Below are 13,484 nucleotides of genomic sequence, written 5' to 3' on the forward strand. Positions count from 1 at the left end.
AGTCCAAAAGCCCAAACGAGGTAGGATGACTGCCTGCAGCGGTGTGTGTGTGTGTGTGTGTGTGTGTGTGTGTGTGTGTGTGTGTGTTCCCCTTTCCTCCTTCATCTTTTCTCCTTTTTCTCCTTCTCTAAGCTGTGTTTTAGGCATAGCTCTGGTGTGCAGTACCTCAGAAATGGGATTTTAAGGTGAAAGTGTTTGGAGGTACTGAAAATTAATGAAATCTGAAGTGAACTCTTTTTTTTTTCTTCAGTATTAGAGATTGAGCCCACTGAACCCAGAGGTGCTTTACCACTGAATTATATCCCCAGCCCTTTTTAAATTTTATTTTGAGACAGGGTCTTGTTAAGTGGCCCAGGCTGGCCTTGAACTCTTGATCCTCCTGCCTCAGCCTGCAGAGCAGCTGGGATCACAGGTGTGTGCCACTGAGCCCCACTCACATAATTTTTTTTAACAAAAAAAATCTGACCTGGTGTCTCTGCCTCCCCATCCAGGACAAGTGCTCAAGGGCTGGTCCGTTTTCTTCCTGGTTTAAGTGTTCTCTGAAGAGACCTGCCTGGTCTCCTCAGGCACTGTGTTGACTTCCTTCTTCACTTTGGGGACTGCAGGACAGTGTGGGGCAGTGAGCAAGGCCAAGCAGGGGGAGCGGCTGGGGTCTGCTTGCTCCCTACCTCTCCGATTCTCCCTTGGCCAAGCATGTCACCATTTTCAGCCTAACAAAATGGACTTGGAATTCAGAGAGCTGCGTGTCGTCCCAGCTCTACCACATATCAGCTCTGGGACTAGGATGAGTCATTTGTTCTCCCTCAGGCCATGGGCCCATGCATGTCCAAACAAGGCCCCGTGGCCCCAACTTGGGCCAGAGCCCTGTGAGGACACCCATGGCCCTCGCCTGGCTCCGCAGGCATCTGGTGGCCTTGACCTGCTTACCTTGGTTTCCAACATTTTTCGAAACTTGGACTCGATCTGGTCATGGAAGAGTTTCAGCAGCCACCTGGCAAGAGAGCACAGTGCACAACTGGTCAGTGGGCAGCAGGGGAAGGGGAGCCAGGCCCTGCCCATCTTGTGCCCTGCTGAGCCCCAGAGTCCTGGCACACCCCTCCTGGCTTCCTGCATCTGGCTTTCTAGCTACAAGGTGTGCCATGATCAAGTTCAGTGGCTGGTGGCAGTGTGGGTGGGCAGGGGTTGGTGGCATTGTGGGTGGGCAGGGGGTGGTCTCAAGAATCCACAATATTCTGAGCAAGTGAACTGAGACTCTGAGAGAGGAAATGCCTGGACCGTGGACTTGGGTATTTTTTATGCTCCTCTTTAGCCAAGGGCCTCAGTATCCACCAAGAGCCAGATTTCATTTGCTTGACAGTTCCCTAAATTATGTTGTTGTTGTTGTTCGTGGAAACCACACAAGAGCACTCCTGGCTCGAATCTGCATCGGTTCTTTGCAACAGGAAGCCCCTGCATTATTCCCCGTGCTGGGTGAGCCTCCCACCTGGAGGTTCTCCATTCTTAGGGCTGGGCTGGGGGCTGGATGGGGCGTGAGCCGTAACCAGGGGTCCAGCTGGCAGCGTCCCGATGGTGACTTACCTCAGATCTCCTGAGATGTCCACAGCCAGATCACGGATGTGACTGTTGCAGCTGGAGGTGGTGACTGTGGGCCTTCCCGAGTCCTCGCTGCCCAAGAGCAGTGTGACGGAGATGGTGATGCCCTTGACATGCACGTTGAAGTGGCCGTCCATCTTCCTGGAAGAGACGAGAGGAGCCATGGCTGTTTTGCAGGCCAAGATCTGCCACCATTTGGAGAGGAAAGAGAAAGCTCGATTTTTTCCCTCCAAATCAGTGGAGCTGAGCACAGATTTAAGATTGAATAATAAACAAAAAAGATTTAACAAGTAGAAGATCTGGAAGAAAGCCCGGGGCCAGTATTTATAGTCAGGGACGGACACAGAGATTTCTATCGTGATCCAGTTCTACTGAACCATAAAGGAAATGACCGACAAACTCACAGGCATGGAAAATTAGAACTTCAGTGAATAAAAAATGCAATATACAAAGTAAAAAAAAAATCGTATCATGGGACAGTCAAGAGCTGATTTCCTTAATAGACAAAGAACAAGTTAATAAGGAAAGGATGAGACAACTGAAAAGAAATTGTAAATAATCAAAGAGACGAATAGCAAGTTCAATGTCAAATAAGCAAATGAACATAACAACGAGGCCAGGGTTCACCTATGAGACCAAAAATGAAGTCTTACTACCTAGTGCCGTGAAGACATGGGAGACAGACCCTGCAGATGTCTGTCTGATGTCTCCCGCTGGGGTTGGGAGGGCACCTGGGCACCACTTTTCCGAGACACCCAGCAGGATGGATCCTAATTCGGACACACCTATTCTTTGGCAATTTCCCTTCTAAGCCTGATCTTGTGGCTCTTCCTGCCCAGATGGATGAGAGGGGCAGCTCACTTTCAAAGCATCATGGGTAATGACAAGAAATGAAGGGACAACCCAAGGGTCCATGAGTAGCAACGGGTTGAGTAAGTTGTGGGTATCCACGCTCTGCCGCCTTTAGCAACCTGGGGCTAATCCTGTAATGGAACCACATTCATCATAAGCCCCCCACAAAAAAAAAAAACCCAAAACAAAGCCTAGTACAAGCTATGCTGTGGGTGAGCCTCAAAAATATGCTGAAGGAATAGGGAGACTCCCGGAGACAGCATGCAGCTTGGGGGTTCCCTGGGGCTGGAGGCAGGGGAACGTAGAGTAACTGTTGAAAGGCAGGGAGGTTTTTCCTCAAGGTCACCTGGCTGAGAATGGCCAGCTCTTCTGCTATGGCCCGAATTGTGTCCTTCCCAAATTCACACGTGGAGGTCCTGAACCCCAGTGCCTCGGAATGTGAGTGTATTTGGTGAGAGAGATGTTTGTGCTAAGAGGCCCCTGGCCGGGCTCTACTCCGGTCTGACTGGGGTCCTCATAAGAGGAGATCAAGACCCAGGCTTCGAGGTCAGAGGGAAGACCATGAGGACCCTGACAGCAGGTGCCATCTGCAAGCCCAGGAGGGAGGCCTCAGGAACAGGCCTGCCCACTCCTTGATCTAGGACTTCCAGGCTCCTGGACTGAGAAGGTTCTATGCGGGCCCCGCTGGCTGCTCTCCTGGACCCTTGGTGGCCAATATACCTTCTGTCCAAGCTTCTTTGAAGTCAGAGAACTGTTCAAAGTGTGGAAGGGTCAGTGGCCCTGAAGATGGCCTTGCCTAACGGCACAGGAAGATGGGGTAAAGCGGCTGAGCTGGGGTAACTGGGGGCGTGTCTGCGGCTCCCCACCCGCTGCCTTCCCAATCACACACCCCCTGACCAGGCCCACTTCCTTCCCCACCAGGCTTCCCTCCTCCCCGCTGTGGACGTTGGCTTAGAACACACCCCCAGATAAAGCTGCACCTAGAGGTCTTGCCTCAGGGGTCTGGGGGTCTTCGGTGGGAAGTTCACGTGGCCCCAGGGGGCAGGCCTGGCCCCTTTAGGAGACAGAGTCCAAGCCTCCAAGTGCCAGGGTTTGAACCCCTGTCTACTCTGGGGCGTGGGCTCCCTCTGTCCATTATGTGGCCTTTGATGAACCAGGAACATTTTGGATTCGAGAACGGATGAAGGGCCAGGGGAGTGCCCGAGGACCTGGGCGCAGAGCCAACTTACAGGAAGGACATGCGCACCTTCCACCTGCCCTGGACCTGGACGGAGGAGTCGGAGATGGTTAGACTCAGGCCCCTGCCAGCCAGGGGCTTCAGAGCAGAGCCGCTCAGCTCACAGCTGGGGATGTCCAGGCTGCAGGGAGAGACACAGAGGGCGGTGTCAGTGCTGGGCCTGGACCCCGCCCCACTAGGGACTTGCTCCCTCCCTGCCCCAGGGGACTCCCACCAGTGGGACCTGCTTTCAGCAAACACCTGGTTCCCATCTCCTGAGCACCCGCCTGTGCCAGGCACGGAGTGTGCGACCATGCCAAGCACCCTCCTCTGTCATTCAGGGGCAGACACAGATTTTATTCTCCCCCACAGAGGACGAACTGTGGAACCCAGAGGGAGAGACGCCATTACTCACAGTCAGGATTAGACCTCACGGATCTCAGGGTCCAGGGTAGTGTCTGGGGTGGGGCCCATAGACATACCCCTGGGCTTGCAGCTCCTTCCCCAACACCCCCTCCCTCAACCCACCCAGGCGGGGGAATCAAACTGAGGTGAGACCCAACTGAGGATTGGAAAGAGGCCATCCTTGGGGAAGAATGGTCAAATGCATCTTCCTTGCCTGGCACATAATAGGAGCTCAATAAATGTTTGCCGACAAACTTAAGAACGAAGAAAGGAATGAAGCAGTCAGTCCGACCACCCTCCCTCCACGGAGCATGTTTCAAAAAGCCCTTCGCGCCTCTTCTCAAGCACAAGCGGCTCCTGCCTGCGGACCCTGGGAAGGCTCCACCCCGACACCAGCCCCCATCTAGGAAACGCAGCAGTAGGAGTTGGGCTACTGTTTTTGTCTAGTTTCCCTTCTGGGCTATTGGATCCTGGATTATCACTCTAAGCGGGGAAGCCGCATCGACCCATTTTGCAGATAAGGAAAGTGAGGCTGAGGTCACACAGCCAGTAGGTTTTCTTTAATATTTGGCGTGTTAAGTCCTCTCCTTCGGAACTCCCTGAAGAATTATCCATTGTGTGCCCCAAAGAGGTCCCCCCCCAGTCCAAGCCTGGGGTTCTGTCTCTCTCCCTCTCCAGAGACCTCCTTAGCCACCCAGGAGCTCCAGAGAAGGAAGAGCATCACCTGTGAAACTCATAGTGCCCACGGCCCACATGCTTGATCCTGAAGTCCCCGAAGAAGTCAGGCAGTTTGGTCTCACGTAGCTTCTTCTGCAAGGTCACCAGCCCCTCTCTGGCCGCTGCGGACAGGGAAAAAAAAAAAAAAAAGAAGTGGCTTGGTCTGCCTGCTTCCCTCCCCTGCTCTAAACTCTTCAGTGGCTCCCACTTGCCCCGGGGAGAAACATGAACTTCTTAGTACTAGTCACAGTTCCGGGTTATGGAGTTCCTCTGTGCCAAGTAACAAAGAAACCCTCGGGGCGTCCCTACATTCCATATGTTGGGGTGTATAAATACAGGGTAACTCCAAGGCTTTGTTTAGCATCTTTTAAAACAATAATCTTACTTTTACCTGTTCTTTAAAGTCAGGAAATAATATTCGTAAAATACCTGAATAAGCCCCATCTTTAAGGTATCGCTAAGTATAAAACAGGCCCAGCAACCACCACCCAGTGCTGCATGGAGCCCTGCCCCCAGTCTCAACAGGTAACTGCCATCTGACAAATCTTGTTCCCAACTGCTGGTGGGGAACCCAGCTAATATAAGTAATGTGCCCAAGTCACAGAGCTGGCAGGTGGCCAGGCCAGAATCCCAGCCAGAGCTGCCTGACCTCGGGGAAGGGCCTCCCCCGACCCCCGACCTGAGGGGCAGAGCAGTCTGGGCCCTGGGCAGGCTGGTGTCGGGTGCACTGGCTCCGGCCACCAGGCAGCTTCTTACCAGACTCCAGGCCTTTGTCAGTGATCCTGGCCACCAGGCCCGGGTTGGTGCCCAGAGCCCCTGGGGCAGGTGTGAGCAGGATCCCCAGCAGTGCGGCCAGCAGGGCCCTGGCCAAGGCCCCCATCCTGGATTCTCAGCAGAGTCAGCTGGGACTGTCACAGGTGGGCTGGGCCTGGCTCTCTTAAGTAGCCAAGGCCAGAGGGCCAGGGGTGGTTCCGGAGGGAGGGCGGGCTTGTGCAAGTGGGAAAGGGAGGCACAGGGACTGGAACCTGTTGCGACACCGTGGGAGCATTGTGGTCACGGTCACACTTAGACGCCTGCTATTGCTGCTAGGGCTTCGAAGCAGGCATGGGCTGGTCCCAAGTGGTGACCCTGCCTCGCCCCCCCCCCCGAACAGGACTCCACGTCATCAGAGGTCCCGTCCCCAGCCCCTCTCCTAAGAGGTCCGCTGGGAAAGCAGGGAGGTACCGGCCCGGAGACCAAGGCTCAGAGGGCCTCTCTGCTCACTCAAAATCGCTGGGAGCTTCCTGTCTGGGCACAGGCTTTTGGAGCTCACGGTGTGCTACGTGCCGGAACGCAACTTGGCAAATCTTGAAACATGAATCCCCAGCCCACAAAAATCACCACCAACAAAAAACCTCTTTAAACCGCCGTGTGCCCTCTGACCCAGCGATCCCGCCTTTGAACTCGTCCCTCGGTACATAATGAAGTCAGGTGCTAACAGGTCACTGCACTAGGTGCCCAGTGTTGGGACAATAGGCAGGGGGAGTGAGACACAACCTGAGGTGTCCAGGAAAGGGACTTCGGTTATGTGAATTATGAGCCAGCCATTTAAAGTGGGGCTGCAGAAATAAATGCATGTCTTGATAAGGAAAGAAATTCCTGAGCCAACAGTTTCCAATGGCACCAGATAGTAAGGGTCTGTGTCTTTGATCAAAATCAGTCTGGGAGGAGCTAGGAGAGGTTGGGTGGGTAAGATCATGGATATTTAAAAACTCTTTTTGCTGAGCATATATTGCATTTGCAATAAGTAAAGATAATGAGATTTTATTTTGGGAAACAAAATGTATCCTGGGGATTATATTTGATCTTTGGAGTTTTGCCCTAGCATTCTCTATATTTGTGAGTTTTGTTCTGCCTCTGCCACCAGGAAGTCTTCCGTGACTACCCCCATGTGTCCTAGGGTTAGAGAAAGGTCCCAGAATCCTTTACACTTTTTCCAGCAGAGTGTTAACCCCTTTCTGCCTTTTAGTAATTGAGGTCACTTAGAAGTATGCTCACAGGGGCTGGGGTTGTAGCTCAGTGGTAAATCACTTGCCTTGCATGCATGAGGCACTGGGTTCGAATCTCAGTAACACATAACAATGAATAAATAAAGATATTGTGTCCATCTACAACTAATATATATATATATATATATATATACATATATATATACACACACACACACACACACAAATTCTCTGACACTCCTTTCATCCAAAGGGGAGGTGTCTGTCCTCTTCCTGTGATTGGGAGGCCTTTGTGTCTGTCTGAGATTGAATGTGGTGGAGTCACAGAGTGGCTTCCCAGTGGCTCACAGAAGGCCGAGGGGTCAGGATCAGAACTTTCCCTGTTCTGCACAAGGAACTACCTGGGCCTCTTGCTCCTCTGTCTCTGGGGCTGAGGTTTATGGAGGCCTTTGTTCCCTGACCCCCATCCCACCAGCCTGGTTGCTCCTAGACTGAGCCTTCTGCACCCCGTCAGCAGGAGCCAGAAGGACGTGGATGCTCATTGAGCACCTACTGTGTGCAGGTTAAGCCTCACACACCTCTCACCTCTCCTGCAGCCTGCTAAGTGGGGATTCTAGTCTCATTTTCAGATGAAGAAAGAGGCTCTGAGGGTGAAGTCCTGCAGGCTACGGTCATCAGCAGGGACTTGAGCCCAGGGCTGCAGGATGCCACTCCAAGATGGTGGTTAGGGAGGGCCTCTCTGGGTGGGGCCCATGCAGAGTGAGTCCCTGAGGATGAGGAGGAGCTGGCCTTGGAGGAGCTGTTCCCGACCCACAAGGACAGAGGCCTGGGAGCAGGAAAGGGCTCAGGTGTGCCCCAGTGTGCCTCGGGGCCCTTGTTCCCTGGACCTCAGCCTACGGGGGAAAGCCACCCTGCCCAGCCCTGTCCCACGACCCTGTGTGGCTGCAGAGGGCTTCCTCCTTGGGGCTCAGCTCTCCCATGTCAAATGTCTGGACAGAGCAGGTGGCTCCGTGGGCCCTTCTAGCCTCGAGAGTACGAGAGAGGACCCCTGGAGGGTAGGGACTTTGTGGGAATGTCACTGTCCTTCCTGGCAGTTTGAGGATGTCCCTAGATGAAGGCCACTTACGGAGCTGGGACTTTCCCACAGCTGTGACCTTCGGACCTTAGTGCTGCCCGCCATGTCCCCTGAGGCCCAGGCCAGGCCTCCACCCCCGCAGGGCCTGACCATGGCTGGTAACCCAGGACCCAGCAGAGGCCCCGGGGAGCAGCATGACCCCAGTGCTGGTCAAAGCCCGGGTCCTTTCCTTTACCAGGCTGTCCATCCATGTCTGCAAAAGGGACAGCTGTCATGCCAGGCACCGTGGCCTGCGCCCGTCATCCCAGGGACTCAGGAGGCTGAGGCAGGAAGATCTCTCACTTAAGGCCAGTCTCAGCCACTTAATGAGACCCCATTTCAAAACTGAATGACAAAAAGGGCTGGGGACGTACCTCAGTGGTAAGGTAGCCCTGGGTTCTACCCAGCACCAAATAAATGAAATAAATTTCAACAGGATGAAACTGACCAAATTATAGTTACATTGTGTGGATGCACAAACATGGAACATCAAATCTCACTGTCATAGATGGTTACATGCCAATAAAAAGGAAAAAGAAAAGTGAAACACCAAAAAAGAAAAAATTAAAATAAATAAATAAGAATGGCCGGTGGCATCAACAGAAACGCCTCCTGTGGCCAGGAGGAAGGGCGCTCTTTTGCCAAGGATGGTGGTTAGTTTCTTCTGACTGCAAAAGTGTTGGGTGAAAATCCAGAATTTGGAACCCGCAGTGCCCGGAACGCTGAGCAGCACACAGTAGGTGATTGTTGAGGGAACGAATGAACTTGATGTTTAACTTGATGGACTCTGGTGCCCATGGCCTAGTTTGCAATTCTGACTCCCCTCGTGGGTGTCCTTGGGCCCTCTGTGACTCAGTTTCCTCATCTATAGTTGGGCTTAGCCAGAGGGCAGCATGACAAGAGGCCAGAGGTCAGGGCACCTTCTCTGATCACTCCTCTTGGATGAGTCCTGGAAAGAGCTGTGCAGCTGTGTGTTCGCCCCACCCATACCCCTGGCCCATGGCACCTGCCTTCACTGGGTGGCTGCTGACCCCTGGCTGCTGTGAGCTTGGGTGCTTGTCCTGCTAGGTTTCTTTACTGTGCATGTCCCCAGCTCTGCAATCAGCCCTTCATGCAAACCCCAGCCAGTCTTGGAGCTGGGTTTGGGTCCTGCCTGGACTCTGATTGACAGGCTTAGGGATCTTTGGCAGCAGGTGTCTTCCTCTCGGGGACAGCTTGGAATTCTTTTCCAAAGTCCCACGGGGACAGTAGACTGCTGAAGACAGGATTCAGAACACACAGCTCTCTGTGTCCTGCCAGGGTCCTGGGGCCACTGAGGCAGCTTCATGGAGAGGGTGGCGCTGGCTGGAGCTGGAAGGTCACATGGAGGTTTTGCTGAGGTGGGAGGGAAGGGCAGGTCAGGGAGGGCGAGTCAATGTCAAGGCCTGGGAACAAGCAGGCCTGGGTCCCTCTCAGGGCTCTGCTCCTGCCAGGCCCTGGGACCTGGGGACAACTCCGCTCCTCCTGGTCCCCCCAGTATAAATAAGGGCCGGGGACTAGAACTATGACTGGGGAACTATGATGTGCCAGCAAATCCCCCAGAGATCTTATTTAAATGCAAATTCTGACTCACAGGGTGCCTGCATTTCTAGTGTGCCCGATGCTGCTTCTAGAACTGGGGACGACAGGGCAGCAGGTTCCCTCCTAGCCCGGCGATTCTGTAACCCTGCTTCAAGTTCAATGCACTTTTCTAAGATGGGGCCCACACTCCTGAGAACACGGGCTCTTGCTGGAAGATGATAATCCTAGGAAGACCCGCGGCATGGATCGCTGCATGGTGCTTCGGGGTTAGGGGTTTGACTCTGCAGATCTACACTCGCACACAAGCTCACATGCAGGCACCTGCTCGGGACCTTGAGGCATGTAGATTTGCAAAATATAAATAGTAACGCCAGTGGTAATCCAGCAAGGTTTGCAAGTTGTGGACATCTACCTGAGATGCTAGGAGACCCCACGAGCAGGGCTGGCCCCCCAGATCCACAGCCCCTCACGCCAGAAAGAAGTTAAGGAACCCGAGGCTCCTTCCCTCCTCCTTCCCTCCTCCTTCCGCTCTTTGTCCCTGAAATTGGCAGCATCTGAAATCATAGCACTAGGTTCATTTTACTGAATTCTGATGGCTTTGGGGTCCCGAAGGAGCTTCTGTTAAAATGGAAATTTCTCAGCAAGAAGAAATTGTTACTGAACTGTGAGGAAGAGCAGTCCTATAACCAGTGGGGCCCTGATTCCCGACCCAGGCTGGTCCAGGCAGACAGCGCTGGGCATATCTGGGTCCCTGACAGAGGCTTTGGGTCACACCCATGTGGAATCAACTCCTAGGTCACTGTTTTGTTTGTATTTACAGCACTGGGCATTGAACCCGGGGGTGCTTTCCCACTGAGCTGCATCCCCTGCCCTTTTTATTTTTTATAAATAAATAACAGGCTCTCCCTACGTTGTCCAGACTGGCCTGGATCTTTCAATCCTCCTGCCTCAGCTTCCTGAGCCGCTGGGATTACAGGCGAGTGTCACTGTGCCTGGCTAACTCCTAGGTCACTTTAAAAATTCATATTTATGTGGCAGGCTTTGGGAATACAGTTGTGACAAGCCAGATATCATCCGTAGAGTATGGCGAGAAGAATGGGGCTTATGAATATTTAGAGCTAACTCAGATCATCCCTGTCAACTCCTGTCCCACAGATTTCCCATGCATTTGATTTCTCATAACAGTAGGCACTATTCTCCTGCTTGCTCTACAGTTGAGAAAATCGAAGACCAGAGAATCAAATGAACTGCCCAAGGTCACACAGCACGAAACGGCAGAGCTGGGGTTTGCAAGTGATGATTCTGGGAACACAGCTCACACTCTTCATGACTGAGTTGTGAGCTTGTCATCCGAACCAGTGATTCTTCCTGTGACCTCTTGCCAAAGAGGAGGGCAAGAGTTTTTTATTTTTATTTTGAGGTGGGGTCTTGCTATATTGCTTGAACTCCTGGGCTCATGATCCTTCCTCAGCCTTAGCATGTTGGTATATGTTAACTGGGATGATAGCGTGTACCAACATCGCCCCCCACTCCAAAATCTGAGGCTGAGATTTTCTCTTTCCTTTGCAGAGGAGGAAAGGAGCTCACATAGGTCATGCAGCCTGTGGGGGCTGATGTTTGAAGCCAGGTCCAAGTGACTCCATCACTGGAATTTGGAACACTGAACTGAGCCACTGGGCAGGCCATGTGACCTCTCTATGGACTCTTCTGGAGAAAGACAGCCACCCTGTCTACCCTTGGAGGTTGTCAAGAGGATTAAATGGGATAATTAACCCGAAGAGATGGAAGCAGGACAGGGCTGATCACCGCCACTAATGGAGTCCAGCAACATGGCAAACCTGGGGTCAGTGTCCTGGTGAGCTCTCCCCTTCCCTCCCACTAGAGGGCACCTCCCCTCACATTTGATAAGTCAGCACTTCCAAAAGGAACCGCAAGAGGGCGATGCTTGCTCATCAGGAAGCTGCTGTGACCATGAGCTTCCAGGCAATCCCGGGTGGACACTTTTAGAAGCATTTTATTTTATTTTTTTTTTTGCAACTTTATTGACATACATTTTAGATGCCATAACATTCTCTCATTTAAAGTGTCCAGGGGCTTTTTGTGTGTTCACAGAGTTGCAAAACCAACCCTACCATCTAACTTTAGAACCCCGTCAACACCCCCAAAGAAACCTGGTGCCCATTAGCAGGCACGTGGAGCAGGCAGTGATGGGCCTGAAGGAGAAGCTGCTCTAATCGTGGGATTGGGGGCCGCTTGGAAGATCCCCTGGGGCACATGGGGGTACGTGCCACAATCCAAACCTGCCACGGGAGAGAGGTTCCCGCGGGAGAGCATGTTCCACTCCCCAGTCATCGGATCCAAGATCTAATTGCATTTGTTGTATAAAGAATGGGGCAAGAGCTGCCCACGTGCTCCAGAAAGCAGAGGGGAGGTGCAGGAGAGCTCCAACTACCTCCAAGAGATTCACAGGAGGGAGTTGGGATGGGGGAGGCAGCTGAGTCGTGTCTCTGTACCTTGCAGCTATTCTTTCCACAGCAGCCAGAGGGGGCTTTCAAAAATGGGAATCGGATTGTGTCATTCTTGTGCTCAAAGATCTGATGCCTTCCTCTATCTTTGGGGACAAAACTCAGAGTCATCATGGCCTCCCAGACTCATCCCAAGTCTGCTTCCCTTTGCTCTCTTCCAGCTTCGCTGGCTGCTCTCCTGGTCCTGTGCAGGGCCTACACCAGCCTTTGGCAAATAGAAACAGGGGGACCCTCTTGGCGGACAAAGGAGAGGGAATTTTGCTTCCCGAGACTGGTGCCTTTTTATAGTGTACAACCTATGCAACTGAACACAGAAGTCCTGCCTTAAACACACCAAACCCCTGAAGAGACAGGATTTTGACATCCATGAGGAGTGAAGAGAGCATGGGCTCTGATGGCAAAGGGATAAGAATCCCAGCCTTGCCACTTGCCAGTTGTTGATGTGGGGAGAATGATTCAATTTAAAAGGACCGAGCAAGTCCCCCCTGGGAAGATGTGCTGGCTCCCATGAGTGTTTGGTCAATAGTCCTCCTTCCCTCGTGGCCCTAGAGCCTCAACTCCATTCAGCAAAAACGGATGATAACTGACCTATGTGTGTTAACATACCTTTCATCTGCTTTTCTTTGGTACAAAGGCACCTCTCCATCCTCCCCACCGCCAGCCCGGCTGAAGTCCGAATAACAGATCAGGTTCCTAATTAGCACCAGCTCCTTTCCATTTGTATCCTTCCAAAGCTTCCAGATGGCACAAAAGTACCATTTTGTTAACTCAATTTGGTGGTGTCTTCCTCCACGCCCCCCACCTGCTTCAACCCATTAGGGGTATTCTTGCAGGTTCTAGTTTCAGATCAAACATCCCCAGCTCAGAGAGGCCTCCCAGGACTGCTGGACTGTCAGGAAGTCCATCTAATGGCTGGGATGATCCCACTGGTGTCCCATGGCAGGAAATGCCACCCCCCACACATATCAGGACATCCACCACAGGCCCAAAGCAGTCTGGGCTGGTGATCTGGCTTCCATGTCAGGTCGGGAGAGTTGTGGGGAAATGCACCCAAGGATGGCCTGTCTTCCCAGGCCCAGTGTTCCATAGTGGGCACCATGACAGGGCAGAATGGCTTGGACCAAGGGAGCCATCACTTTGGGCTGGAGCCCAAAGGCACTACGGGAAGCTGGGCTGTGCAGGACAGCTGTTCAACAGCGACACCGTGTGGTGATGACAGGAACCAGCATCCCAGCGTTGGCTACACAGGAATAAGCTGTGCAAGATCATCATTAAACAGCGACACCTTATGGCAATAGCAGGAACAACAGCCCAATGGGCTGGCCTGGGAAAGCGCCCTCCCTTTGGACTAAGAACCCCAAGAACACTTGGGGTGCAGGGGACTTTCTGCTCATGTAAACATGGCGGGGGACTCAAGATATTAGTCGTGGAAATGAAGAGGCAATTGTATCTGAGCTGTACATTGGCGTTACAGGCCATGCTGGTTATAGACAGTGAATGAATGAATGAACATT

The 13,484-nt window shown here is 52.7% G+C and overlaps 1 protein-coding gene across 1 annotated transcript in view; it reads right to left on the minus strand.

Annotated features, from left to right (window-relative positions):
* The window catches only part of LOC107138161 (lipopolysaccharide-binding protein), a 19,006-nt gene extending 13,296 nt beyond the window's left edge, over positions 1–5,710 (minus strand). The window contains exons 1-5 of the mRNA XM_015480743.2: positions 5,540–5,710; positions 4,791–4,905; positions 3,675–3,803; positions 1,579–1,734; positions 928–991 (exon numbers count right to left, since the gene is read on the minus strand). Of these exons, the coding sequence (XP_015336229.1) occupies positions 928–991; positions 1,579–1,734; positions 3,675–3,803; positions 4,791–4,905; positions 5,540–5,663 (588 nt within the window). The 5' untranslated portion in view covers positions 5,664–5,710. The remainder of the gene's footprint in view (positions 1–927; positions 992–1,578; positions 1,735–3,674; positions 3,804–4,790; positions 4,906–5,539) is intronic.
* Positions 5,711–13,484: the final 7,774 nt, after the last annotated feature.

The sequence above is a fragment of the Marmota marmota genome, unplaced genomic scaffold (genome assembly GCF_001458135.2).
Source record: "Marmota marmota marmota unplaced genomic scaffold, marMar, whole genome shotgun sequence".
In the NCBI taxonomy this organism is placed as follows: domain Eukaryota; kingdom Metazoa; phylum Chordata; class Mammalia; order Rodentia; family Sciuridae; genus Marmota; species Marmota marmota.